This window comes from Hirundo rustica, chromosome 26, assembly GCF_015227805.2.
Source record: "Hirundo rustica isolate bHirRus1 chromosome 26, bHirRus1.pri.v3, whole genome shotgun sequence".
NCBI lineage: Eukaryota > Metazoa > Chordata > Aves > Passeriformes > Hirundinidae > Hirundo > Hirundo rustica.
Window position 1 is genome coordinate 2,192,114 of NC_053475.1, and position 27,837 is coordinate 2,219,950.

Here is a 27,837-nt window from a genome sequence, read left to right on the forward strand (position 1 = left end):
CAGAAAAGGGGGGGAGGGCGTCTCCAAAATCCAATCTCAAACCGGTATTGAGAGAAAACCACTTTCCTGTCTGCACTGCAGGGTCAAGTAACTTAAAAAAGAAACGAAAAAGGCGCAGGGGAAGAGATGGGGAATGAGCTGCATCCTGAGCCCTCCCAGGAGCCGGCGACGCTCCTCCTGCGGCGGCCGCCCGAGTGCCCCCCGGCCCCGAAGCGGGGTGAACGCGGTCCCTGTGCTGTCCCCTCGCGGTGCCCGCGCCCGTCTCAGCCCCGCGTCACGGAGCAGGCGAAGGCGGCGGCGTGTGCCGAGGCCGGGGAAGGTGAGCCGGGTGCTCGCAGCCGGCCGGGCGGTGCCCGAGGATGGGCGGGTTCGTCCCCAGGAGCCGGACAGGGAGAGGCGGAGGGGTGCGAGGGCGGGGGGAGCCTCTTCACTTGGCTGGTTTGGTGATGATGCGAGTGGAGAAGTCAAAGAGGTCCTTGTTGATTTTCCGGAGGTTGCTCACCTCCTCCTCCAGCTCGCTCACCTGGATCGTCAGGTGCTCCTGGTCTCCCACCAGGTTCTGTGACACGAAAACCCAACAGACAAGTGTCAGGGCCGCAGCTCTGACAGGCACAGGCTGGTGCTCCTTCCCCAGCAGTAAACCCCAAACCCTTCGGCACCCTCCCTCCTCCTCCTCAAAGTGCAGCCCCTCCTGCCCACATCACCAGCAGATTTCAGGGCTCTTTTCCCCGTTCCCAACTTGCTCCGTTGACAAGGATCCCCCTCGAGGGGTCTTCACCCAATTCCCAGCTTGGGAGCAGCTCTCACCTTTTCCCTCGTTGAGTGCATCTGCGAGTACATCCTCTCTGCCTTCTCCAGGTAGCTCTGCCCAGGCTCCTGCAGGGACCAGAATGGAGGGGTTGGCAGAGCAGACACAGACCCTCTCCCCATGTCCCTTGGAGGGACCCTGGGTGATCCTGCTGTCCCCTCTGCCAGTCAAACAGCCCCTTGGCCAGCTGCCACCAAGCCAACAGGGAGCTTATCCACCAGCTCTGGCAGGACTGTCACTGTCACTCGCCCAGAGGCAGACGCTGGCAGAGGAGAGCAGCTCTGGGACCACTGGCAGGGAGGCCGGGATCGGCAGGACACGGATGGGGTGTGACCCTCCCCTCCTGGGGACAGCCACGCCAGGACCGAGGAAACGGCGGGACAGCAGAGCCAGCCCACGCTGCAGCACGGGGCTGGCAGGACAAATGACTGCAGCAGCCAGGATGGGGAGGAAGCAGGAGGGAGCAGGAACGGGTTTCAGCAGCTGGGGGAGAAGCTTTGCTCCGGCACAGCCCCTCCCCGTGTCTGTGCCCCCTCCCCAGCCGCCCACCAGTACCTGCTGGTGCAGCCCCAGGCGCAGCGTCACCCCCTCGGTGCCCGGCTCGTCGCTGCTCTCGGTGCCGTGCAGGTGCCTGCTGAACTTGGGCAGGGGCACGCTGGGCTTCCCGTCGGGGTTGAACATGTTGGCAGGGGCCAGCACGATGAAGGCGTTTGTCACCGGGCCTGTGTCGGGACAGAGGGGACAGGTCAGGCTGGACCCTGCTGGGTTTGAGGGGCCTCGGGCAGCCCCGGGAACAGCGACCACGACCCTGGCACAGGTGGTGGATTCTCCACCCTCCCCAGCAGCGCTCCCTGCCCGGGGCTGCAGCTCTCCGGGACAACTGGCAGCCCGGGAGAGCAGAGCCAGGCTCCCCCTTCCCTGAGCCTCCATCCATCAGCAGCTCGGCGCTGCCACGATCCATCACACGCTCTTAATGGCAGAGCTGATGAGCTCGTTAATTACTGCATTTACCCACGGCTGCTGCTGCCGCCCCCTCCCAGCTCCTGCTGCTGTGAGCTCCCACCTCGGCTGCTCCCCACGCCCCGGCAGCCACAGCCATCCCCAGCCCCCCTCCAGTGGGCAGAGCAGCCCCGACCATCCATTTCCCCCGGCCAAAGGAAAGGTGAAAATGGTCCACACGCACCCAAGAGGTGCCAGTGCTGTGGAGAAGGGTGTGGGGTGAGGGAGGGAATTGGCGGGGCTGAGGGAGGCTCGGGGCTGCTGGAGGATTTTGGTCTCTGCAGAGCAGAACAGACACAAGCAGCTCTGACATGGACGAGGGCTCTGTCACCACCATCTACCCCTCCAGAGCCTGCTCCTCCTAAATCTGATCCTCCCAGGATCCAAGGCTGGGTCCCACCAGCAGAGCAGCGGCTGTGCTGAGTGCCTGGCCCCAAAGCTGTCCCTGGCCAACTCTGACGGCTTCACTCCCTCCTTAAAGACCAGATGTCGGTGCTCCTGAAGCCAGTGCCCACCTGTGAGATTCCCACTGCACTGGCAGCTCATGGAGCAGTTCGAGAGGAAAGGTTCAATGGAGAAAGAGAAATGGAGAGAATGGAAAGGAGAAAACCTCAGGAATGAGCCCAGAGTTCCTCAAACCTTGTCACCACCTGGACACAGCCCCCACAGCCACTCGGGCCCTGGTGCAGATGCAATTCCTGCACCAGATCACCTTGTCCCTGGGGCAGCAGGCAGTGAGTGACCCTGGGCCAGCCTGGGCACAGGGATTATGACTTAGCTGGGGAGAACAAACAACCCAGCTTCCAAGACAGAGCTGCCAGCAGCACACAGCAGCCACAGCGACTCGGGATCGTCTTGCAGGACTGAGCCCTCAATCGTCTGTGCCATGCTGCGTTTGCAGAGACACGGATGGAGCTTGTGTGACAGGGTGGGAATTGAGGCCTGGAGGGATCTGGGGGCAGCGCTGGCTCCCTGCCTCATCCCACAGGCCTCCTGCTTCCCCCCAGAGTGGTGCCAGGCACACAGAGTGAGCGGGAGCAGCCCTGCCTGGCCAGCACTGCCACAGCTCATTACCCAGGAGCAGCAGCCTGACTTCTCAAAGTCCACCCGCTCTGCCCCCACCAAGGACAAGCCACTCCTGGTGACACAGCCCCCCGTGCCCGGCCTGCTTGCCTGGCCCTGAGCCACGCTCCAGCTCCTTGGGGAGCTGTTAAGGGGAGGGCAGTGGGTCCTGCATGCCCCCTGCCACCCCGTGCCTGGCAAGCCGAGGGACAGCGCTGTCCCAAGGACGCTGGGCCAGAGCCCACTGTCACATCACCACCTCTGCCCTGGGGAGGGAGCAGGACACACTGGAGGGACAGACCTTGCTGGGGGGCTCATGGCACTGCCTGCAGAGGCCAAGGGAGGACAGGGATCCATGGAGAAGGGGCTGGGGAAGCAGATCCCCCCACACTGGGAGGCTGCAGGGCCCCATGGGGACTCCAGACCAAGGGCACAGTTCAGGGGTGCTGGGCTCTCAGCCCATTCCCGAGCACACGCAGCACAGCGCAGTGCCAAAGCTGCCAGGGAAACCAAATCCCTGCCCACAGGCAGCAGGGAGCCAGCAGAGGCTGCAGAGCACCCACAGCTCGGGGTCAGCCTGGTCCTGCTCCTCCTGGGAAGAGCCTGGTCAGTCCATTCTTGCCTGCAGCCTCAGGAGGACTCCAACGCCCGGCTCGCAGCCAAAGCCCGGCCCCCCCTCCTGGGATGACTCACAGCTCCATTTGCTCTGCGCTCACCCCCGAGTGCCAGCGGCGCCAGGCTGGATGGGCGCTGCAGTGGGTCCCAATTAGGGATGGTCCTCGCAGCCAAAGGGAAGAGGAAAAGGGTCTGCAGGCAGCCTGGCTTCCAAAGACTGCCCTGAGGCAGCAGCTCAACCACCACAGAGGAACAGGGTCTGGCTTTCCCCATCACCACCTTTGGGAGGGGCTTGGACCATGCCCAGGGCAGCCCCACTGGTCACTGCGGCACCGGGGGCGGAACACAGCGAGCGACAGGAGGGGTAAATCCCCCATCCTCTGAGGTAACTGAGGCACCCAGCTGCTGCTCCTGCAATTTACTGGAGCCATCAGACTGAAATCCCAGACGGCTGCTCATACGGGATTCACTTCAGGCCTCGTGAGCTCACGGCGCTCACTGCCGGGGTCACAGCCCTGTCTCCCCTCCAGACACAGCTGGGGTGCATGTGGGGTGACTGCTCCCTCGGGAAAACAAGGAGGAGGATCCGGTGTGGCCTCAGCGACGGGGTGAAATCCATGACTCACTCCCAGCAGCGCACAGGGGGTTGTTAACACGAGGAGCAAGGTCACGGCACCGCTCCAGACAGCCGAGGCTGCTCCCTCCAACGCCTCTGCCCTTCCCAGGGCGTGAAGCAAGGGGCAGAAACACACCTGGAGTGCCCAGGGCAGCACAGGTGAGACAGCAGCAGCCTCTGGCAGCGAGGATCCTGGAGATAAGGACGTTCTTACCTTTGTGATTCATCGTCTTCAGGCACTGCTTGCTCTGGATGTCCCACAGCCGGACAGTTTCGTCGTGAGAGCCCGAGAGCAGGAGGCTGCCGTCCGTGGAGACCGACAGACACGTCACCTGGTTCCTGGAATGGGGAAGAGGATGTTTAAACTCGGGATGACCCCAGGACTGCCAGAAGCTGGTGAGGTGGGCAGATGGTGGCTGGCAGGAATGTCTGGTTCCTCACCTGTGCCCTTTAAAGACCTTCCCGTTCTCCCGCTCTGTCTGGAAGGTCCGGTCTCTCTGAACCGGCTGCAGAAATGAAGGAAGGAAGGGAAAGGGGTTAAAACTCAGGAAGGCCGGATCCAGCAGGTTCATCACCGTGTCTGGAGGGGGCAGAGGAGACACAGGGGAGCCAGGCCCTCCTGTGCAGGTCACACCAGCCCCAGGGCAGGTGACAGTGGCTCGGGGTGACGGGGCACACCTGCAGCCCCACACACTCACCCAGGCGCACAGGTCGACCTGGAAGATGGACCCGTCCATGCCCCCACAGAACATGTGGTACTCAGAGAGGTCCAGAGTCACAGCCATGATCCCCACGTCGAAGAGCACGGAAAGCAGCAGCTCCCCAGACGAGACTTCCCAGAGCTGGAGTGAAAGGGGACAGGAGAATCAGGGGTGAGAATGTTGATGGCAGGATTGGAGGAACACTGACGTCCCACCCCAGCATCCCCTCCTGGCTGAGCCTGGGAAACTGAGTCCAAGGCAGAAGCAAGGCAGAACCCAGGATCAGACTCTCTATGAGCAGAAGTTTCCCAGGCAGCTTCAAAGCAGCCCTGAACCCTCTCTGTGGCCATCCTGCCCCCAGGGCATCCCCTGCCCCACAGGCTCCAGCCTGCTCCACTCCCTCTGGACATCAGCAATGGCAAACAGAGGAGCTGACCCCGACATTCCCAGGACAACAGGGACTGCAGCAGTCCAGCCTGGGGGCAGGTGCAGAGAAGCTGCTGTTTGTTGGAGAGGCAGAGCCCAGGTCTGGCAGCTCTGAGTCACTGCAGAGACAGCCAAGAAATTAAGCCACTGCAACCCGGCAAAGCTTGGGGACAGCTTGGGGACAGGGACAGCTTCCTGCTACCTGGCAGGAGCCCGGCTTTGACCCCGCAGGGTCTGGCACCTCCGAAACAAGCCTCACCTTGGCTGTCTGGTCCAGGGAGGCGGTGGCAGCCCGTGCCAGGGGCCCTCCGAAGCCGCAGCACAGGTCGGTGATGGGGAGGCTGTGCCGGGACCAGACGTGCCGGGGGTCAGGGATCTGGGAGGGCTCTGCCTGCAACACGCTGTGGGGAGAGCAGAGACAGCAGGGTCAGCCAAGGACAGAGCCCCACGGGGAGCTGGGCCAGGCTCGGCTCCCACTGGGAACGCCTCTCCTGGCCGCGGGGACCAAGCGGGACACGGGACACACGGCACACGGATACCGAGGCTGGGATCCCTTTGCCAAAGGGACAAAGACCCTCGGTAAAGGGCACAATCCCCTCTGTGTGGGATTCCCCACACAACTCCCCACAAACACAGGGAAAGAAATCAGAGCCATATGCCCGTTCCCAAGAAGCCCAGCTGAGACCCCAAGGAAAGGCTCCCTGCCCCACAAGGAGGGCACAGACGCAGCTGTGGGCTTAGAGGGATCTCCTGCTCCAAAATCCCTGTGCCCTTCAGCCCCTCTTACTTGTAGAGGTTCCACACCAGGGCCAGGCAGTCCTTGGCCCCTGAGAGGAAGTGGCTGCTGTCGTCGGTGAAGCAGAGGCACGTGAGGTCCTGGTAGTGTCGGTTCAGGATGGCGAGGAGGTTCCCGTTGGACACCTGGAGTGAGGGGAAGGGCAGGAGGGATGGCAAGGACGCCTTGGGATAACGTTGTGCCCTGCCCTTGGTGCAGCGAGGGGTGGGTTTTGCTGCCTGTTGGCACCTGAGGTACAGCTGGAGCAACATCCTGCACTCAGGACCACAGGGAAATTCAGGTGGAAGAGGTCCTGGCACGTGAACTCTGCAACCCAGTGATGCCAGAGCTGCTCCTCTGGTCAAGTCACAAGTGTGCAGTAAAGATTTCATGTTCACTCTTAATATTCGTATCATTTTGGTGGCTTCTTCCCTCCTCCCACAGGTCCTCAGGAGGTGGCAGTGGGGTTATGAGAGCTGCAGGACACGCCAGGGGCGGCTCGTGGTCCTGGGCCAGCAGAAGCTTTAGGGTGGGCAAGGAATTCCCCAAACCTGGAGCATTTCTTATTAAAAGGCAACACTGCAGGTGGGGAAGGAACCAAGAGGAGAAAAAGCCCCAGAAAAAATAAGAGTCTGCTTCTTCCCATGGTCTGAATTACACCAAAAAAAATCAAACCCAACCAGAATTCAGGAGGTTTCACAGACAGCACAAAGCCAGGGCTCCAGGGGCTGGTTCCAGCTCCACCATGGTTTCCATGGAGCCTCTCCAACGTGCCAGAGGGGCAGTGCCATACTCTGGAACACATCTGAGGGTGACAGGAGCTGGAGCAGGGCCCAGCTTGGAACATCACAGGCAGCAGCTCCCACTGCAGGCTCAGCCTCAGGGATTTTATTCCAGCGCTGCTACGAGCACATTGGTACAAACAAACCCTGATGGGTTCAGGCAGAGCCACCCACACCGTGAGCCTCAAACCTCCCGTGGCACAGGGAGCTCCCCAGGTGAGGCATCCTGGGGTTTAATCCCGTGCTCAGGACAAGATGCTGCTTTTATTTGCTCAGTGGTGTGCTGGGAATGCAGCGTAATCCCATGTAATCCAGCAGTAATTAACCAGCAGGACAATGACCAGAGCACAGCAGGGGCTGCTGGCACCTTGGGCACACACAAACACGCAGCTGAAACGCGAGAGAAGCGCTGAAGAAAAACCAGGGCCTGTGCTGCTGCCTCGGAGGAGCAGCGCCCGACCCCTGAGGCATCAGAGATGCTTGGAAAGAGGAGAAGGAGGCAGAGTGAAGCCTCCCCCAGAATTCCTTCCTTTCCTACTTCCATGAGCTGCCCCATGGGCTGCGGGCAGCTCAGCCTTTGCTTGCCATGGCACCTCAGGATCAGGATTGACATACATTTGAGGGTTGGGGACACTCCCTGCCTGCCCAGGGGTGAGCCTGCGTGGCCCCGAGCGCCCCAGCACCCCCGTACCTCCCACAGGTAGATGCTCTCAGCGACCCCCGCCAGGATGTAGAGCCCATTGGGAGAGGCCGTCAGGCAGGTCACGGGCCCGGGACAGATGATTTTCTGCTGCAGCTGGTCCTGGGACAGAGAGAGAGCACAGCGAGGGCTCAGAGAGGGGAAGGGGATGCGAGCAGGGCCCCCCGACATGGGGGCTCGGGGGGACCTCTGCCAAGAGAGGGATGGGGGACAACCGCCCGTGGTGATGGGGGTCGGAATGGAGGGAGGGCGGCCCTGAGGGTCTAACCAGGGACAGGGGGGGTCTCTGCAGAGAACTGGGCCGGGAAGGGGTGTCTGAGCCCAGAGAGGAGTCTCCATGAAGAGAGGGGCCATGGGGGGGTCTGACCATGGATTTGGGGGGGCTCTGTGGACGGAGGGGCTCCTCATCACAAGGCCGGGGGGTCCGCAGGGAGGGTGGCCCCGTCACATCCCCCACGAGGCCCGGAGTCCCCCCGCGAGGCCCGGGGGCGTCCCCCGAGCCGAGGCCGCCCGGGCCCGCCCGCCGCGCCGGTACCTTCCTCTGGAGCTCCCAGACGTTGATGTAGCTCTTGCCGAGCTGGGCCCCCAGCAGGTGCTCGCCGCCCAGCAGCGCCAGCCCGCGCGGGCCGCTGTTGCCGCCGCGGTACCCGGGCAGGGCCGAGCCCGAGTGCAGCTCCCAGACCGAGCAGTTGCAGAGCGGCCCCGCCGCGTCCGACACCAGCGCCACCTCCATGGGCGCCGCCATCTTCGCGGTCCGCCAGGGCCACAGAGAGCGCGGCCGCGGCACAGAGCGCCGCCTCCCCCGGCCGGCGCCGACCAATCAGCGGCGGCGCCGCCGCGGCCGCGCGGGGCGGGAGGTGCGCACGCGGCAGGAAGCTCAGCAGGCCCCGCCCCGGCCGGCGCTGGATGGGTGACCCGGGCACGTGTGGATACCCCACGGACCCCCCCACGGCCCTGCGGGGACCCCCTGGACATCCCAGAGCTTCGTGGGAACCCCATGAGCACCCCACAAACCTAAGGGTGGTCCTGGATGCCTCCCGATCCTATGGACACCCCCACAGCCTTGTGGATACCCCATGACCTTATAGATCCCCCATAGACCCATAGGGACCCCATGGACACCCCACAATCCTCTAGGTACCCCATAGCTTCGTGATAACCCCATGAGCACCCCACAAACCTAAGGGTGCCCCGGACACCTTCCAATCCTATAGACATCCCACAGGGACCCCATGGACACCCCACAATCCTACAGGAACCCCATAGCTTCGTGGGAACCCCATGAGCACCCCACAGCCCTATGGGGACCCCATGCACATCCCATAATCCTATCATCACGCCATAAATCCACTGACACCCCACAGTTCCACAGGGATACCCCAAATCCATTAGGAAATCCCAGGGACTGCCCCACAGCCCTGTGAGTACCTCCACCCCCTCCCCAGGGCCAGAAAACCCAAACAACACAACTTTTTTTTTTTTTTTTAATATTTCTTCACTTTACAGGGTTACAATTGTCTTAAATATTCTGACGTTTAAATACAATCTGTATAATAATGTTATTATAAAATGTAAACTTTCAGTGGTTTTTTTTTTTTTATGTTTTTTTTGTTTTTTTTTTTTTTTTTTTTTTATGTTTTAAATTTTTTTTTTTTTTTTTTTTTTTTAATAATAATCAAAAAAGTCTCAATACCTGAATGTTTTGCAAAACTGAAATCTTTCACCGGGGCCCTGGGTGCGCCCGAGGCCGCCGTGCTCAGAGGTAGAATGTGGTTTATTTTTTTATTCCTTTTTTTTCTTTTTCGTCTTTTGTGTTTTTTTTTTTTTCTTCTTTTCTCATTTTCCTTTTTTACCTGAGTTAAGATATGCAACGCTGGGGGGAGGAAGGGGGGCGGCTGCAGCTGGTGCCGCTCCTTTAATTTAATTTTCTTTCCAAACCCCCACACCCCCCCCGCAAAAAAAAACTGATTTAGGCTCTTTTTTATTATTTTTAAATCGATATGCAAAGAAGAAAAATAAAGTGGAAAGTCACCCGCTCTCAAAAAACAAAACAAAACAAAACAGAAAGGGGGGCATGGAAAGGAAGGGAAGGAAAATAATTAAAAAAAAAAAAAAAAACAAACCCCAAACAACCCAAAATAGTGACTGTACAATGCAAAAAAAAAAAAAAAAACCTATGAAAATCTAAACCCGCCCTGGGCATGAAAATTCCCCTTTGGAATTTCTCCTTACGGGGAGCTGGGCTGGACCCCAACAGCAGCAGGAGCTGGCCAGACCCTCCCAGGCCCCCCCAAAAAAGGGTCCGTGAAGCCACCAAGACCCCCCACCAACAGAGCCACCGAGGAGATTCCAGCACGGACAAAAAAAGAAAAAAAATTAAAAAAAAACCAAAACAAACCCAGCTGAAAACAACAACAACAACAAAAAAAACCCAGCTGGAAAAACCCCAAATCCCCTGAGATCGCCACTTCCCCGAGTGAAATTAAAAAATAAAGGTGGGGAGAGGGAGGTGCCACCAACCTGGACCCCCCCTCCCCTGGGGGGCACCTGGGAAGGGGGAAAAACCCTGTGCTCCAGGTGGGAACCTGAGAACGGAGATACCGAGGGGGGCGACGGGGTTTCGGTATCGTGTTGGATTGTGTCTCACGCAGATGTGGGTGAAGCTTTTTTTTTTTGGAGGGGGAAATAGTAAAAAAACAAAAAAAAAAAAAAAAAAAAACCAACCAAAAAAAACCCCCCCCAGAGATTGTGAGGCTTAAAATAAATCCTCAGGTCCTTCGGGTTCTCCGTGAGCTCCGGAGCGTCCTGCAGCTCCGAGCATCCCCATCCTCTGGATCCTGCTTGGTTTTGGAGGGAAGAAGCCCAAAATTGGCTTTAAACAGTAGTTTTATGCAGGGGGAGGGATAAAAAGTAGGATTTGCCGGTGGGGGAAGGAGCAGAGCTGGACCCAACCACCGAGAAGTAGAGGAGAAAGGAGATTCCAACTTTTTTCCAAGCTCCCGTTTTCCCTGATGAAGACTAATATATATCATTTGCATGTTAAAAGTTTGATTCTTTTTTTTTTTTTTTTTTTTAGAGAATAAAATAGAAGCTATTTACAACGAAACAATCAAAAAACAACCTCTTAAAATCCTGCAGAGAGTGGAGTTCCCAAAACAAAGGAGGGAAAAGAGATGGAAACGAATAAAATATCTCCCTATTTCCAATTTTTTTTCAGGATTTTTGTTTTGTTTTTTTTTTTTTTTCCTTTAGAATTCCGGGGGGGTTTCGCTAGAGCTCGCGTCGGCAGGCGTCCGTGCGTCTGTCTGGAGGTAACACGAGTTAAAAAATAATAATAATTATAATAATAATAATAATAAATGTACAGTGCAAAGTGTGATGTGAGTGAGGTAAACGGTCCCGGAGCGGCGCAGCCGGACAGCCGGCGGCTCCGGCAAAACCCCCCGGGGCTAAAGCTTTTCTGCCTGGAAAAGGAAAACCCAACAACACGAGAACGAGGGCAGAGCCCATCGGAGACCCCCGATGGGACCCCCGGAGAAACCCTGGCAAAGACCTCGGGAGAGACCCTTGGTGAGACCCCAGCGAGATCTCAACGAAACCCTGGCGAGATCCCGGTGAAATCCTGGTGAGACCCCAGAGCGACCCTGGCAAGACCTGGGGCGAGACCCCCGGTGCGACCCCGTCCCCCCCACGGCCGCCGGTGCCACGAGGGGCCCGAGGAGGCTCCGGGGGGCGTTAAGGCGAAGCGCTGTTGGAGGTAGAGCTGGGGGGCACGGCCAGGCCGGCCGGGGCGGGGGGCACGCTGCCGCCGCCGCTCCCCACCCCGCTGCCGCCGCTGCTCCGGCTGCTGCCGCCGTTGCCTTTGCTGTAGGCAGAGGAGGATGAGGAGGAAGAGGAGGAGGAAGGGCCGGGCGTCTGGGCGAACAGCACACCTGGGGGAGAGAGCAAAGGCGTGCCAGGGAGCGGGGCGGGAGGCTGAGCCGCGGGCGGCGGGGCGCGGGGAGCCCCTCACCTGTGTAGACGATGCCGTTGATCTCCACCGACATGCTGATGCTGTTGGTGCCGTTGCTGCTGGCGGCGGCGGCGTCCGGGCGGTTCTCTGCCGGGGAGAGGCGCGTTACGGAGCCCGCCGGGGCCGGGAGCTCGGCCGGGGCGGGCGGCCGGGGCCACTACTGACCTGGCGAGCGCGTGCCCTGGCTGTTGATGCGGATGCTCATGGGCAGCTGGGCCGTCATGGCCAGGAGGTTCTGCTGCAGCGCCCGCTGCATCAGCCGCTGCTGCTCGTCCGTCACCAGCGCCAGCTTCTTCTCCGGGGGCTCCCCCGACTCCAGCTTCTCCCGCAGCTGTTCCAGCGCCGCGGCCTGGGCGGCCGCTGCCACCTGCACCGCGGCCGCCTGCGCCGCCACCACCGGGTGCCCGGCCAGTGAGACCGGGAGGCGGCTGGGCATGGAGATGGGGATGGGAGAGTCCTCCTCTGCCGGGGGAGCAGGTGTTAGGCGTGGCGGGCACAGCGGCAGGGCAGTGCCACCGCCCCAGGGTGTCCCCGGCCCTGACACGACAGTTTGGTGCCCTGCTGTCACTCCAAAGCTCGGAGATGGGTGATTGGAATCAGGGTCCCCCAGATGAGCCCTGGAGCCCGAGGAGGGGAGCATCACATCACCCCCCTGCCCGCTTCCCCCAGCTCTCCCCGTTATTCCCAGGACCAGGAAGGGGCTCAGCTTGCAACCGGACCCTGCAGCAGCCGAACCCTGGAGCGGGCAGAGCGCGGAACAATCGTTACCTTTCTTGATCTTCTTGCCCGGCGTGATGGCCCCGCCGTTGGTGGCAGACGCCAGCCCCAGCGCCGGCACTGGCAGCTTGGGCGAGGAGAGGAGGCCGTGGGTGCCGCCGGGCGAGTAGGCGAAGAGCGAGCCGCCGAAGCCCTGCCGCCGGCCCTCCCGCCGGTTGCTGTCGATGGCCGCCTGCAGCTCGTTGGGGTTGCTCAGCCCACGCTTCTCACACTCGTAGGGGTACAGGTACTTCATGTACCTGCGGCCGGACGCGACACGGGCGGGGACGGTGAGGGTGACGCGGTGGCCGGGCGCCCTTTCCCCGTGTGCCACCCCACTGCTCCCTCCCCACAGCTGCGCTGAGCCCCCGTCCCCTGCGCAGGGCAGAGGGACCCCCGAGGACTCGCCCCTCTCCCCTGCCCTCCCCTCCGAGCTCACTGGGTGCGCAGGGTGAAGGCCGCGCTGGTGATGGAGGTGGGCAGGCTCAGCCCCTTGGTGATCTCCCGCCACAGCTTCTTGTTGATGACCTCCACCAGACCCCCCTTCTCGGTCACCAGCGTGTACAGCATGTACAGGTCCAGCACCTGCTTGGCCATGATGGGGATCCGGTTCACGGGGGTCCCTGGGGAGCGGCGGGAGGAGAGAGCGGGTCTGGGGTGCTGCTTTCTCACCCGAAGCGGGGGCGCAGCTGCCCGGACCCCTGCGGCGCAGTGGAGGGGCTGGGGGGGGCTCCTGCTCCTCCCTTCCCCTTCCACCATCCCCTTCTTCCCCCCACCCGGGCCCTCCCGCTGAGATCAGCCCCGAACAAAGGAAACAGAAACTCGCGGTTTCCAGCCACAGCCCCTTCGTGGCTGAGCCGGTTCCTCGGGCTGAGCCGGCACCCGGCAACGAGAGTTATTTATAACGGGGGCGGCACAACCCGGCTGTGAGGGTCTCCTGTGAGCCGGGGGGCTCATCCCTCCAGCATGAGGAGGGGGCTGGCAGCACCTGCTCCCTCATCGGGGTCCCTCCCCCTGGGCCCTGTGGTGAGGGGGCTCTGGGGGAGCCCGGAGGACGCAGGTGGGGTGACCCCAGGGGATGCGGGTGGGGGGATCGGAGGGGACACAGCCAGGGAGACCCCAGGGGACACAGCCAGGGGATGGGGCAGAGCCAGGGCAGCCCTGGGGGACGCAGAGGGCAGCCCCAGCCCCCCCAGCGCAGGCACACGTGCCTTTCCCAGGGCTGTCTGACAAAGGGCCGGAGCCAGCCCTGTGTCAGCACTTCCAGCGCTGTTTTCCACGCAGGAACCAGACCCTCGAACCGGAGCACGCTCGGCTTTCAGCCCTGCCCACCCCTGGCCCCCACCGTGGCCTCTCCCCGGGCAGAGAGAGGGCATGGCGAGGGGCTGTGCCCCCTGCAGTGACCCAGGGCGCGGGCAGAGGGGCACAGCCAGGGGTGTGTGTGGGGAGGGGCTGCAGGTCTGGGTGTGACGGGTGAAGGGAGGGGGGACGAGGGGGGCCGCAGGCACTGGATCCAGCCCAGCAGGTTTGACCCCGCTGCGCTGAGGGGTTAAAGATTAACCAGCAGCTCAGCCAGAGCTGTGACCTCGGGGCACTAATGAGGGGCAGGGAAACGAGCCCCCCATCCTGGGGGAGGATGAGGGGGGAGCAAGGTGGGCACAGAGCGGCGCAGGGTGGGCGTGGGGACTCACCTCGCTTCTGCATGAAGCTGAAGAGGTCGTCCAGGAACTCCTTCCTCCTGGGGTCACCATCCAGCTCGTACAGCTGCATAAGGAGGAGAGAGGGATGCTCAGAAACCCCCTTAACCCATGCGTCCCCCCACCTGAGACCCCCAGCTTCCACTGCAGCAGCTGTGAGGCTTAAAAGACACCAAATGGCTTGAGGGTCCCTGCATGGGTCCGGGGGTTCCTTCAGCCTGGGCTGACCTTGGCCTGTGCCCCACTGTGCCATTCCCTGCCCGCCCAGCTCGGAGCTCAGCTCTGGGATGCCGGTGCTGGGATCACGGCCGGAGCGGCTCCCAGGCTGCCAACACCGTGCTCGGCCCCGGCTCCTCCCGGGAACGCTGATCCCGGTTATTTTTAGCATCCACTGCATGCTCAGCACAGCACCGCTTCAGCATGGTCCCTCCAGGCTCTGGGTGCCACAGAGAGCCATGGCCAGGAGCCAGTGCCTCGTGTGGCTTGACTTGAGCTCATGTGCCACGGCCCTGCGGGGACGTGTCCTGCACTGGGGAAGGCAGAGCTGGGCCAGGCTCCGACACGCTGCACCTTAATCACCAGCTCTGCTTGGGGCATCTCCAGCCGGGACCCCCCAGCCCGGCACATTCCTGCCTGATTTATGGCGCAGGATGGGCCGGTTGGAGCGCCCGGCACGCCGGAGGCACACGCCACGCCACGCCACGCAGCCTCTCCTGGAGCCCAGCGCTGTTTCTGCCTGGAGGCTGCTGGATAATCCCCCCTTTCCATCCCGGGAAGGGTGTTGGAGCAGGGGCTCCGGCGGCAGGCGTTGCCTGGCCGCCACAGCTCCGCTTTTCTCAATGACAACTCTGAACAACTGCCAGTGAGGGGCCTATAAATACCCCAAAAAATATGCCAGGCACGCGCTGCGGGTCACCGGGTCACCGATGTGCCCGCTCCCTCCACGGCTACGCCCTGTGGCACCAGGGCAGGTGGACGGGTGGGCATCGTCCTGGCTGTAAGCGAGGGGCTTGAGCCCCCTCCTCCTGCAGCCCCGCAGGGAGGATCCGGATCTCGCAGGGCCGGACTCGCCCGCCGGCGCCGATCAAAGGGATCAATGGGGCCGCATGATAAGCGGGGCCATAAACCCCCCCCAGTTCCCCTGGGAAACTCGGCAGGCTCGACCAGCCCCTTGCACACCCCCGGGGCAAGGGCAGGAGGCACCAGCACCACCGGCAGAGACCCCCCAAAGCCCCTCTCCCACCCCAGCAAGAGTGTGGGAGTGCTGCGGGGGGAGTGAGCCGCGGCACAGCAGCACCGCTGTGATTTTCGGGGCTGAGCTGCACTGGGCTCCTTGTGCCAGCTGAGGGATGTTGGGCTGGTGCCAATCCAGCCTCCCCCGTTTCCTTGAGCAGCTCCGAAAGCCACACAGAGAGAAAGGGCTTCCCTGGCGCCCGATTCTGCGCGGTGCGGAGCCGTCCTGGGGAAGCGCCAAACACGCCGCTTCATCCGCTGCCAAGACCCTCGGGGTCATGATCCCCCCCGCCCCGGGCTCAGTCCCGAGGGGAATGGACACGTTTAAGAGGATGAAAGAAAATTAACCGTCAGCTGAGGAGAGCGTGGCCGGCCAGGACAGGGGGATTAGCGGCCGCGGCGGGCGGCTGCCCCGTGTGCCGGCCTTCCACCAGCCCCGGTGGTCCCATGCCAAGCTCAGCTGGCTGCAGCCACTCTCCCTGCCCAGCTGGGATGAAGCCATGGGGATGGTGGGCAGTGGGATCCCCGTTTTTGCCCGGTGACCTCACGGCCCTGCTGGCACACCCGCCGCGGCTGCCGGGCAAAGGATGTTGCACAAGCTGCTGCTGACGGTTACCGGCGAGACTTCAACAGCTTGGCTGCACTTGGCAGCTGCTCACTGACCACTGCAGTGCCAAGCAGAGAAACAGGCTCCCCTGGGGATCCCCCCAAACCCTGGTTTAGCTTTGCCACCGCCAGCAGAACCAACCGCCAGAGATGGGCACCTGCCCAAGGTGCTCATCCGGCAGCACTGCGGGGCCAGGACATGCCCAGCCATGACCGGGACGTGCCCGGTGTGCACTGTGCCGTGTCACAGAGTGGCATTTGCCAAGCTGCCCTGTCCTCCCTTACCACCCCTGCTCCCCCTCGCCCCCTCGCACAGGACAGGCAGGACACCGAAGGGGACAGAGACGAGCGACTCCCAGCAGCGCCCCGCAGGATTTCCTTGCATTGACGCCATCCGCAGCCAACGGCAAAGCAGCCGGCGCCCCGTGAGCCCCAACGGCAGCGCAGGACAGCTGGGACAGCGGGGGCTCAGAATGCAAATTGAGGAACAGAAACGTCCTGGTTTCGGCGGCCTGCGAAACCCAGCGCGCAGCTGAGCCTGGCACAGGCCGGCGGCTGCTGGCACTGCTGCACCGAAATCAGCAGGTGCTGGGTCTTGTGCCTGCTTGGTGCTGATCCCTGCCCCGTGCCCGTGCCCTGCTTCCTGCTCTCAGCCCTGGTTTCTGCTCAGCTCAAAGCCGGCCCCTCGCAGGGACAGGCAGTGTCTCGGTGCAAAGGTACCGGCGGGCGGGAGCCACAGGCAAGGCCGCCCTGTGCGCCGCTGAGTCAATACATTTATGTTTCGTAATTAGGGAAGTGGAAACGACTTAATCCATAACGCAGCTGCCCCAGGAATATCCTCTTACCGCGGGGTCCCCGTGGCAGGGTGCGGTGCCAGGGGACGCCGCGGCACAGCCACCCCAGCCTGGCTGGGGACAGCGGGAGATGCCCCCCACGCCCCTGAGGGTCCCCTGGCCTGGGGGAATCTGACTCCACGCACCCAGTGCTGACGCACCCCGGGGTGAATGCTTGATGCCAGCGGCACGGCTGGCCCTGGTCACAGTGTCCGGCCCACCTGGCCGCAGCGCAGCCCCCTCGGCCCCCGGCCGGCTGAGGACACGGAGCCAGATGGTCGTTGCCAGCAGATCTATAATTAAGTGGAGGAGGAATTAGGCAGGAGGTGGGCGGGTGGCCCTGACCCCGGCCCAGCGCCCCGGCAGGATGCCGGCCCGGCGTTTGGTGTGGATGACCGGATTAATGTTTCAAACCAGATTACAGGAAAATCCCAGCCCTATGGCTTTCAAAGGGCAGGCGGGAGGCGGCCCCTTGGCAATGCCAGGAATGTGGGAGAGCCCTCGGCACGGGCGCGGGTGCGTGCCGGGGGTCCGACCTCCCCCCGAGCTGGGGCGAGTGGGGGAAAAAATTACAAGCAGGAGGGGAAGCGCCATTCCACAAGGCTCCGGGAAGGCCGGGGGTCGTGCTGGTGCCAGGCAAATCCCCTCCTTCGGCAGGAATCCCCCGTCCCTTGTCTGCCCCGTGGGGCGTCACGGAGGAGTCCGTGTCCCTGCATCCCTCAGTCCGAGTTAAAAACACCTCCCCTTCCCCCCGCTCGGTTCCGGGTTTTCAGGCCTCGGGGATTAATTTTCAAGTTTCTTTTCCATCGCCAGGAAGTGGCAACACTCTCGGTTTTCCTCCTTCTCTCCAGAACCGGTTTGGGACGTGCACATCGTGACGTGAGCCAGGACTGGGGACAGACCCGAGGGCCAGCGCAGCAGGGATGGGGGCTGGTGGCAGCCTCCACCTTCCAGGGGCTAAACTCCCCCAAATTCCTGTATTTAAGGAAAAAAACACAACGCAGGCAGCGGCGGGGAGAGCCTGCCCTGTCTCGGCAGGTAGCAGGAGCAGCGGTGACACGCCAAGGGGCTACTTCTCTCCTTTTCTTTCCTTCCTTCCTCTGGCAGCCCCCGGGGATGAATCCCTTTGTCCCGCGGACAGCCGAGGGGCCACGCTGGGCTTGGGGAAGAGCCCGCGCACACTAACGAGTTCTTTTAACGAAGAATAAACACATTTATGGCTCGTTTCCCGTCCCACACACAGCCCCCCGGCCTCTGGCACGCTGGGACCCGCAGTGGGGTCGGAGAGGGCACTTATTCAGAAAAAAAAGAAAGCAATTTGTAAAATCCAGAGCCATGGTTTCGGAGGCGCTCGGGGATGTGATTTCCAGTGAGGCGAGGGCTGACTCAGGGCTCGGGGCTGCCCGGGGCTGCAGCCCCTCTCCAGGCACAGCCCCCCCAGCGTGGGGTGCAGGGTTTGCTGGGGCCAATCCCTCCCGGTGAAGGGCAAAGGGAGCATCCAGCCCCGGAGCAGATTCCTATGCAGATAAAGCGCTCGGCTTAGGTGCAGCTCACCCCTGGCTTGTCCCCATCCCTAATCCCCCGCGAGCCCCCCAGGGCACAGCCCCCCGTGGGAAGGGGGTGCTGGGGGCAGGGGCGTTTGTGCCCCCTCCCCGAAATCGCCCAACACCTTCGCTGGTGGGGGATGTGCTGGAGGGAGCCTCGCCCACACGGCCAGGGCCGGCGGTGACTCCACTGACCGGCCCGGCGGGATTCCTGCCCTGCCGCCGGAGCACGGCTGCGCTGGGGGGCCGCTTCCGCGGGGGCAGCTGGGGAGGGGGCCCGGGAGCTTCCCGTCGGCACCATTGTTCCCAGCGGTTCCCAGCATTGTCCCCTCCGCGGGGGACACGGCCCCACCGCAGGTGCCTCTTTGCACCAGCGCCTCCTCCTCGGGCCGGGGGAGCCGGTTGGGTAAAGGATCCATCGGTGACAAAACCCAGTCCCGCTCCCCGGACACCAGCCCGGAGTCTGGGGGACCCTGAGACCACCCGGACCCCCGGTGCCCACCTCCTCCCTGGCCAGGCTGGGGGGAAGGAGTGATGTGGGTGACCCTGGGGGGACGCGGGCGGTGTCACGGCACGGCGGGTGTCCCCCGAGCGGCCGAGGGGACGCTGAATGGGCGAATTAGCCAGCGTTTAACCTCCCTGACCCCCCCATTGTCCGTGCGCTGTCGGCCGCCCTCCCCACCACGGCACGGGCCGCCGTGCCCGGCCGGCCGGCAGCTCCCAGGATCCGCGGCCCGGGCTGACAGCGGCTCCCGGGACACGAGCGCTGCTGTTCGCTCCCTTCCCGCAGACGAGGAAGCGATTCCTGCTGCCGTGGCGGTTCCCGATGGCAGCTCGCTGCTGGGCAGCAGCGTGCCAGGCTCTGGCTGGAATCAAAACCGGTTCCGTGTCTGAATGCAGACGTGGGGTGGCACCGGCTGGTGAGGGGTCACGCAGGGGGAACTGGGGTGCTGGGGCTGCTCCCTCGGCTGGATGGGAGCCAGCCCGGCAGCGGCAGCTCTCCCGGCCCTTGCCGTGTGCGTGCTGGTGCATGCCCTTGACACATGCTTGCTATCACACCGGACCTTGTACAAATATTAATCCAGCGGAGTCAGGCGCTGTTGAGAAAGCTCGTTCAGTGAAGGACACCAGGCTAGCTCCTGCCACCAGGCAGAACGCAGGGAGGGCAGCTGAGAACGAGCTGCGCAGCACCGAGCCGGGGAAACGTGGCCAAGAGCAGCTAACTCAAACTCTTGGGGTGCCCCAACTTGAGCTGTCCCTCCTGTGTGACTCCCAAACTCCCCAGGGTGAAGCCCCTGAGGGCCAAGACCCTCGTTCGGGACCTGACCCGGGTGCGGTGGTGGCAGCAGCGAGGCCTGGAAGCCAAGCCGGGGGTTTAAATTCCACCATATGTAAATGATCGTCTTAGAAGGGGATCGCGGTAAGCCCCGGCAGATGAGTCACCGGGGCTTCCACCGCCCGCTGGGATTTGGCTAATTGCAAATCTGTTCCTGAAATGCGAGGTCCTGCACCTCTGCCCTCCGTCGGCACCGAGGTGGGGGTCCCAGGGGTCCCGTGGGCAGGGCCAGGGTGCACGGAACGCCTGGGAACCCCACCGCCGAGCCGCTGGAGGAGCTGGAAGGGGGCCAGCAGCCGCAGATGGGGTTGACAGGAGCCAGCTGCGGGCTGTCAGCCCGGGGAACCATCACCGCTGAGCTGCTCTAGCACCGCCGAAACCTCACCGTTTCCTCGCACCGAGAGGAGGGGGCGGTGACGGGCACCAGAGTGACAGACCCCAGCCCACTGTGGCACCCGAGCAGGTGGCAGCGTGGGACAGCACGTCCCAGGTGCTGGAATCTCCAAAATCAGGCACTGGTGCCCAAGCTGGAGGCTCCAGAGTGGAAGTGGAAAGGGAGGCAGGAGGTGAAGCCCTTTGCTGAAGGGGTTTAGGGCTGGCACCTGCCTGGCTGCTCCCATGCCACCTGCACCAGGATGAGACCCCCAGCCAGCTGCTGTGGGGGGACAGGGCAGCCCTCTCCCAAAGGACTGCTGCCACGGCAGCGACACGGCCACGCCGTCCCCGTGGGACACACGGGGAGCAGGGGACTCCCCTCGGGTGAGCCCTGGCCTCCAGCAGCCCCAGCGCAGGGTGGATTATCCCGAGCTCCAGCCAGAGCGGGAACCCAGGCACAGGCAGATTAAGTGACCGATGGGAAGGGTCAGGGAGCGGGTCAGGAGCTCGGCCAGGAGCTGCACCCTGAATCCCCGGTCTGGCTGCCCCAGGGGCTCAGAGCAGGGGCCCCCCTGGCCCCAAACCACCCCCCGCCCTGGCCCCCGATTGCAGCACGTCCGGCTGGGCCCTGGGACCAGCTGCCATTTCTCCTGCGGTTTGGGCCAGAAATAGGGCGATGGAGCAACGCTGCCCTTGCCCAACGCTGCGGTGGGGGCGGGGGGCTCTGCTGACAAAGGCCCTGCTCCCTGCGCCGCTCTTTTCTTTTTTTTTTTTTTTTTTTTCCTTTTAAATAAACCCTGTTAGTTCAGCTGTGCCGAGAGGGGAGGCGGCCGCCACCTCCGCAGCCCTTGAGTCAGCCCGGGGGGCTGGGGCGTGGAGGGAACAGAGCTCTGGGGGGGCCAGGGGTGGGGGGAAATGAGGCTCTGGGGAGGTCGAGGCATGGGGGACATGGGGATTTGGGGGGACGCAAGCAGGTGATGCCCAGGCTGTGGGGAGCCAGCCCAGCTCCCGAGGGGTGTCGGGGGCAGGGTCCAGCTGGGTGAAGGCACTGGCTGGGCACCCTGGAGCAGGAAGGATGTGTCCCCTTGTCCCTCAAACTCGTTAATCATCCTGGCTCTTGTTTGGAGAAATGGCTTTCACGGGTGCCCAGATGCCGGGACCAGCACCTGTGAGCACCCAGGCGTCTGGCTGGGGGAGGCACTCGGCGGCTAAGCTGCTCTCGCCGAGAAGTCCCTGACCTCTGGCCAGGGATCTGGTGGGATTACAGCCCCGGGAATGCTCCCTGAGCACTGTGAGCCAATTATCGTGCTGGATCCCCCGGCTGGGAGCACCCTCGGCGGGCCGGGCAGTGGTGCAGGGTGAGAGGGGCGATGGCTGAGTGTGGGGTGAGGGGGAAGGACACAGCCCTTTTCCCAGAAGGGTTCCACCGGTGACTCCCCCAAAGTCGCGTCCTGCTTAGGTCCCCTCTTGCCTGCGTTATCTGCTGCTGGCCTGGCCAGGCACTGCAATCACCTCCCTGACACAGCAGCGCCCAAACGGGGGCCCCAGGGCGCTCCCCCTTATCTGGGAGCCAAACTGCCTCTGGGTGGGGGGCAGTGGCCCCTGGCCCTGCGATGACACTCGGGTCCCCCTTCCCCGCGCAGGGGCCCCCTCTCCCTCCCCGGGGGCAGCTCATCCGCTCGGCTGGCTAATGCAATAAAGCTCTAATCAATATTTTAAAGAAAGTAAATGGACCCTCCCGCCCTCGTTAAGAGGCCACGGGGCCCCTGCTCAGGCCCCACGCCCCCAGCTGGCTTCGGGCTTTGAAAAGGAGAATAATCCACGGGAGAAAGGGGTTCAGTGGGGGGCTCCCCCACGCCTTAACCAGATCCTGGGGATTCAGAGGAGGTACGGGCTCTCTGCTCCTCCAGACCCTCCTGGAAAATCCCAGCTCCACCAGCCATGTGCGCGGGGCCGGTCTGGGCGGAGGGGGGGTCCGGTTTCAGCCACCCCCGCAGCCCTGCTGAGGTCGCCGAGTTGCTTTCGGTTTATTTTTCCCCCACCGGTGCACTTTGAGACGCCGTATCTCGGGGTGCGCTGCACCGCGTGAGATAAGGGCTGAGGTTTTTGCGCCTGTGTGCCACCAGCACGGCTCGGATGTCCCCAACACAAGAAACCTCTTGCCCCATTAAAGCACCAGCACTTCCCCGAAACCCCACGGCTGCCACAGGCTCCCACTGGCACTTCTTAAATCCTTCCCAAAGCAGAAACGGAGGGTTAAACATCAGCTTGAGGCAGCCAGCGCAGGACACCCCAGAAGGGAGCACCCGAAATGGAGAACCCTAGAGGGAGAGTGGTGGCTGCTGCAGCCAGATGAGCACAGGGAGATGGATTCCTCGAGCTCCTGCCTTGTGGGATGGGGTACTGGCGTGCAGGGTGCCCATGCGTGAAGGAGCACCAGCAGCACAGGAAACTCCAAAAGAAGCAGAGGCCGGAAAACTCCAGCTCCAGGGGCTGCCACGACACCAGGGGCTCCCACTCCCGGTATTAGCGGGGAGCAGCAATAGCAATAATGAAACAGAAAGATCAGAGGAGGGGACCCTGCGGGGCAGCAGCAGCAGCAGAGCCCCCACAGTCTGGGGTACAGAACTCAGAGCAGTTTTTACCCCCAGCAGCCTCTTGCTGGCAGGAGCTTGCTGGATTTTTAGCCATTTCCCATGGGGAGCCTCTTCCCATCCAGAAAATGCCCCCTCCTTTCCCCCCACCACCCCGAGGAGCCACGGTGCCCTCGGCAACTGCTGCCCCCGAGTTCCCCGTTGTGCTGGGGGCTCCTTTGTTCTGCTGCCCGCGCCGGCAGCGCCCGGGTCAGGCCGAGCTGACCTCTGCCTGTGCAGTAGCCGTCCCTGGGGACGGGGAGGTGCCACGCGCCGGCTCCCTAACCTCCCTCACCTCCATAACTCTTCCTCACGCCCTCCCCTTCCTCCTCCCTTGAACTGGGCCCCCTCCTCCTCCCTCCGGCCCCCCACGGCTCAGCCGAGCACCAGTTCACAGGAATCTGTCCCAGATGGGTCAATAAAACCTGGCGGTGGAGGATGGGGGCAGCCCCCGGCCTGCCAGGGTTTGGGTGTGGAGACGGGCACGGGGGCTTGGGCGGCGGCACTGCCCCGTGGGGACGGTGTTCTCAAGCACAGAGACCCACGGGCCAAGGATGCCGGCGGCACCAGCACAACCAGAGCTGAATCCGAACCGGATCTGAACTCCCAGCAGGGAGAGCTGGACAGCCGGGGAAGCATCAGGGCTGGTGGGAGAGCAGGGGTGCCCCAAAAGGAACCCCAAAAGAGCCCGTCCCTCACAGAGCAGGCAGGCACAACACTGGCACAGCCACGCACGGCACCACACCAGCGCAGGGACCCCGCTGTGGTCCCGGCATCCCGGAGCCGCCCGGGGTTCCCCCTAAGGCGCCTCCGCCCCAGCGAGGAGCGGGGATGGGGTACGGCATCCCCTGCCCTGCGCTGCCCTCGCTGTTTACATTCCTGCTGCTCCTTCCCAGGCCGCGCCAGCTGGGCTGGGATGGAGCCCGGCGGCACGCGCTGGAGGCCGGCCAGGAGGAGCTCCCGGCCAGCACCGGCTGCGCCAGCAACCCCCTGGCCCCGGTCCAGCGGCCGCGATCCAAGCGCGGTCGCACGGGCTGACGTGCCGGGGAAAGCCTCTCCGGGCCCAGCGCGTCGCCTCCGCTCCTCCGCCCACGGAGGCTTTTCAACCCCCTCCGGCTGCTTCCAGGATCCACGGCCGAGCCGGGCTCTTCCCGGTGACCCCGGGAAGCCACGTGGAGGGAGAGGGGGTGCTCAGGGAGAGGGGGAACAGCTCGGGAAGGGCTGGGAACGGGGCTGGTGCTCCCGAGCGCTGTGGCTGTGATAGGGGACCTGGTAGAGGTTACGGCCTGGACCACGGCACTGACACGCTGACAAACAGGAAGATCAGAGCTGCGGTATTGAGAAGCCTTTTCACAGCTACGAGTTCACGGCCCTGGCCCCTCGCTCCCCGGCGGCAGGAAGCACAAGAGAGAGAAACCACAAGAAGAGAAGGTGGCTCGGGCGCAGCGGCACGAGGGATGGGCAGGGCAGGGGCAGGAGCATCCCTCCATCCCCGCAGCCCGGCAGCGCCAGGAGCACGGCCACACGCTCCGTGCTCGCTGGTGCTCCCTGCGCCAGCCCTGTTCTGAGCCTGCCCACACCTAGATGTGCCGGGAGATCCCGGCAGCCCCTTCCCCCGTTTCGGAAGGGACGCGACAGCCTCCTGAAGGTGAAGGGGCAGAGGTGGTCGCGTCCCTCCTGAAAGGCCACCACGCCCTGGCCGCTCCATCTGGGTCCCATCTGCTGCCGCTGGTCCTGCCCCTTCCCCCAGCCCCAAACTCCGCTGTATTTAAACACACATCAAAGGTGCCGGGTGGCCCCTGGGGAGCCCCGGCTGCAGCACGTTTTCTTCGATCAGTGAGAGCGGACTGCAGCCAGCTCTGGCGCCGGGAGAGTGGGAACATGCTGGCCTTGTTGCCTGGGAAGGCAATGAAGGGGGCAGCCAGGTGCTTTCTCCCTGCTTTCACTTTTTCTTGGCATTTTGGCGGGGGCAGGGGGGCAGCGGGGCAGCTCTGCCCCCCACCAAGCATCCATGGGGCCGGAGCTGTCCTGCCAGGCCATCACCTCTGCAGTGACGGTGATGGGAGACAGACAGGTCCCCATGGAAAATGGCTTGGGGAGAGTGGAGAGGAGGAAAACGGAGAGAGCCATCAGATTTGCAAGTTTGGGGTGGTTTTTTGGTAATTTTCAGCAAGAATTCTCCCAGATCCCTGGAGCAATCGCGCTGCCTGCCTGTGGCAGAACAACCCAGACACAAGATCCACTCGGAGTCACCCAACCAGGGAGGGGACGAGACTGAGCCCAGCACAAAAATCCCGGAGAAATCCCACGCATTCCTAATGACAACAGCAGCTGGATCCGAGGAGAGCGCTGCTGGAGGCAGGACATCTCCCCACGCTCGCGAGGACACACGGGCGCGTGGGCGCAGGGAGAGGGACGGCACGGCAGGGACACGCGTGTCTCGGCGGGCACATACCTGCTTGAACTGCTCCTCGTAGGTCCAGTCGCCGTGGTCAGGTGCTGGTGGCGGGGGCTGAGAGTGGCCCAGGCCGGGGGGCAGCCGCTCCTGCCCCCCTGGCAGCCGTGGCGGCTCCCCCCGGTAGTGCTGGGGTGCCGGGGGCTTGCGGAGCAGCAGGGATCCCGCACCCGCCCGCACCGCCTCTGATGAGCTGAGCCCTTCCTCTCCCATGTCTTCTTCTTCCTCATAGTCTTCCTCTTCCTCCTCCTCTTCTTCTTCCTCTTCTTCCTCACCCAGGTCCTCTTCAAAGTCATCCTCATCCCATTTGCCCTTTCTGGAACCGGGGGGGAGAGGAGAGGTTTGGTCCCATGCCGGTTCCCAAGGTCCATCCCTCTCTCCTGCCCGCCCCACAGGCCCTCCCCGGCTGCGGGGCTGGGACCACCCACCCAGCACACACTGGAGCCCCGGTACAGCCCATGGGTGGGGGCAGCTCTGTAGGGTACGGCCAGCCCCTGGTACCCCAGCTCCCTTACATCTGCCAGATGGCTCCTGGCCTGGCCCTGCCCTGACAGGATGCACGCTGGAGGCAGCCGAGGGTCCTGCATAATTTAACACCAGCCCGGGGTTCTCTGTCACAGCCCCACGTGGCTGCTGAGCAGAGATGGGACGTGCCAACCCAGCACGAGGAATCACGGCCACAGAGCCGAGCCTCTGCTCTCAGCACCTCCTGCTCTGAAATATCCCAACAGCTCTAAGGCACAAGCCAGAGGATCCCCGCAGCCTCCCCAGCAGGCTGTGCCCAAACCCACCAGTGTTGTGCCACTTCCCCGCCCCTTCCACAAACCCATGAGAACTGCCTGAGTCCACTCACAGGTCCTCCTCCTCCTCGGAGCCCATCTCCTGCTGGTACCCGCTGCCATCTTCCTCCTCCTCGCCGCGCTCCTCCTCTTCCTCCTCCTCGGAGGCCTGGCTCTCGTCCGACAGCCCCGGGCTGGGCGAGTGGCTGAGGCCGGCGGCAGCCGCCCGCATGGCAGCCAGGGCGGCCATCTGCGCCCGCTGGATGTGTGCGCTCTCAGGCTCCGCTCCCTCCTCCGAGGGCGCCGGGGCTGGATCCTGCCCACGGCCCCGGGCCGGGGTGCTGGCAGGGGGCAGCCCCGGGGGCTGCGCTGGGGGGGGACGTGGAGCGCAGCGGCGGCTGCTGCTGCTGCTCCTGCTGCCGCGCTTCCAGCGCCTGCTGCAGCCGTGCGCGCTGCTGCCGCTGCAGGTTCTCCATCACCGCCTGCAGCTTCATGGCTCTGCCGGCGGGCGGGGGGTCCCCGGGGGGCCGGGGGGCGATGCACCCGGGGGGCAGCGCCCGGGGGGCAGCGCCCGGCAGGCTGCCGCGCTCCAGCGGGGCTGGGGGCCAAAGCTGGGCAGCGCCGGTGCGGGCAGCCCTGGAGGGGGCTGCCGAGTGGCGAGGGCAGTGCCGTCGGGGTGTCAGGGCAGGAACTGACACCGGTCAGGAAAGAAGGACGTGCCCCTTGACCCCTCTCAGGCTTGGCCCAGCGTCTCTTTGGCTTGAGGGCTACGGCGCGTCACAGGCTCGGTGCTGCCCGTTGGGATTGGGGTGCTGCTGTTGTCGGGGGGAGTGTCCCAGGAAGGCTCCAAAACTCCTCCTCAGGCTCAGCAGGCAGCAGCTGCAGCACGGCGCATCACCCCTTCCCTTGCAGACCTGGCACTTTCTGGGGGTGGCAGCCTCGGGGTGCCCTGCTCACGGCCGGCGTCCCTAATCCTCAGCCGGGTCGGTGTCCGGCAGGCGTCGGCGCAAACCTGGCGGAGAAGTAGAGCAGAGGGTCAGTGGAACTGTGGGCAGGCGCTGGCGAGCAGGAAGGAGTTAAAGACAGCGCAGGAGCCTCATTAATCTCGAGCTAATGAGATAGGGCGGCAGGGCCTGCTGCTGGAGGGGGAAGGGGCCTGCCAGACCCGATAGCCCTGCCCGGCCCTGCAGGCAGCGGATACCGGTGGACCCGCGCCTGCAGATAACAGGGAGAGACCTCCAGCGGGTCCCCCAGAGGGGACAAGGCACATCCCCACCAGGGACACATGGCATGGGGAGCACTGGGCTCATCGTGATGGCACCGGGGCGTGGGCAGCACTGGGGTCTGCACTGCACAGCGGAGGGGCCCCAAAGCACCCCGGGGCACATCCCAGGGGATGGACAGGCAGAGCGTGAAACCCCGGCAAACAGGCTCTGCCAATGCCCCCAGAGACCCCTTGCTCCCCTTCCCTGGGGGGCCTCCGAGGAAACATGAGGCTGCAAGAAGCTCGTCTCTGCTTTGCCCCGCTGGAAAACACTGAGGGGATCAGCACGTTACAGCTGGGCCCTGTGGAACCCCCATGCTCCAGCACCCTGGTCTGGACCCCTTCCAGCACTGAGCTCCCAAGCCCCGGTGTGGCCAGCAGCCCCCGCGGCCGGCCACAGTTCCCAGCTGTGACCTCGCCTGCACCGAGCTCACCGCAGCACCGCGGTCATGCCGTGTACGAGCACACCCCGTTTCAGCTGCCCGGGGGCCGGTGCAGCGCGCACACACACACACACACCGGGACCCTGCCGGGACTGACCATGGGGCCGGACCCAGGGGCTGCGGGGCCAGGACAGGCGGAGGCACGCAGGGCCCGGCAGCCACGCCACCATCCCGCGCATTCTGGAAAGAGGAACCTGCTGCCAGTGTGGGCCGGGGACGATCGGGCGGGAGCCGCTTCCCCCACGCCTCGCCGCGGCTGCATCCGCTCCCGGCCCGGCCGGGCTCGGCTCACGCTAAGGACGGACACGTCGCCACCGCCTCCACCGGGAGTCAGCGGAGGCGCGGCGCAAGCGGGCCGGCACTGCCCGTGCCTCAGTTTCCTCTCCT

At 63.6% G+C, this 27,837-nt stretch overlaps 2 protein-coding genes across 3 annotated transcripts; both read right to left on the bottom strand.

Annotated features, from left to right (window-relative positions):
• Nucleotides 1-82: 82 nt before the first annotated feature.
• WDR18 (WD repeat domain 18) lies at nt 83-8,229 on the bottom strand. Of its 2 annotated transcripts, XM_040086678.2 has the most exons (10): nt 8,020-8,229; nt 7,476-7,586; nt 6,015-6,148; nt 5,487-5,628; nt 4,799-4,942; nt 4,542-4,606; nt 4,315-4,439; nt 1,364-1,530; nt 808-876; nt 83-559 (listed from the first exon to the last, which is right to left on the bottom strand). In XM_040086678.2, the coding sequence occupies exons 1-10, from the start codon at nt 8,227-8,229 to the stop codon at nt 428-430; spliced, it is 1,299 nt and encodes a 432-aa protein (XP_039942612.1). In that variant the 3' UTR covers nt 83-427. The 2 variants fall into 2 exon arrangements, with proteins under 2 accessions (XP_039942612.1, XP_039942613.1); XM_040086679.2 differs by lacking the exon at nt 83-559 and having other exon boundaries at nt 804-892; nt 1,363-1,530.
• Nucleotides 8,230-9,251: 1,022 nt separating this feature from the next.
• Nucleotides 9,252-26,237, bottom strand: ARID3A (AT-rich interaction domain 3A). The gene is given in 9 exon segments (XM_040086674.2): nt 9,252-11,416; nt 11,497-11,583; nt 11,662-11,958; nt 12,265-12,512; nt 12,692-12,875; nt 13,944-14,016; nt 24,965-25,280; nt 25,818-26,117; nt 26,119-26,237. Coding segments are annotated over 9 exon segments (1,821 nt in total). The 3' UTR covers nt 9,252-11,219.
• Between the last annotated feature and the right edge of the window lie 1,600 nt (nt 26,238-27,837).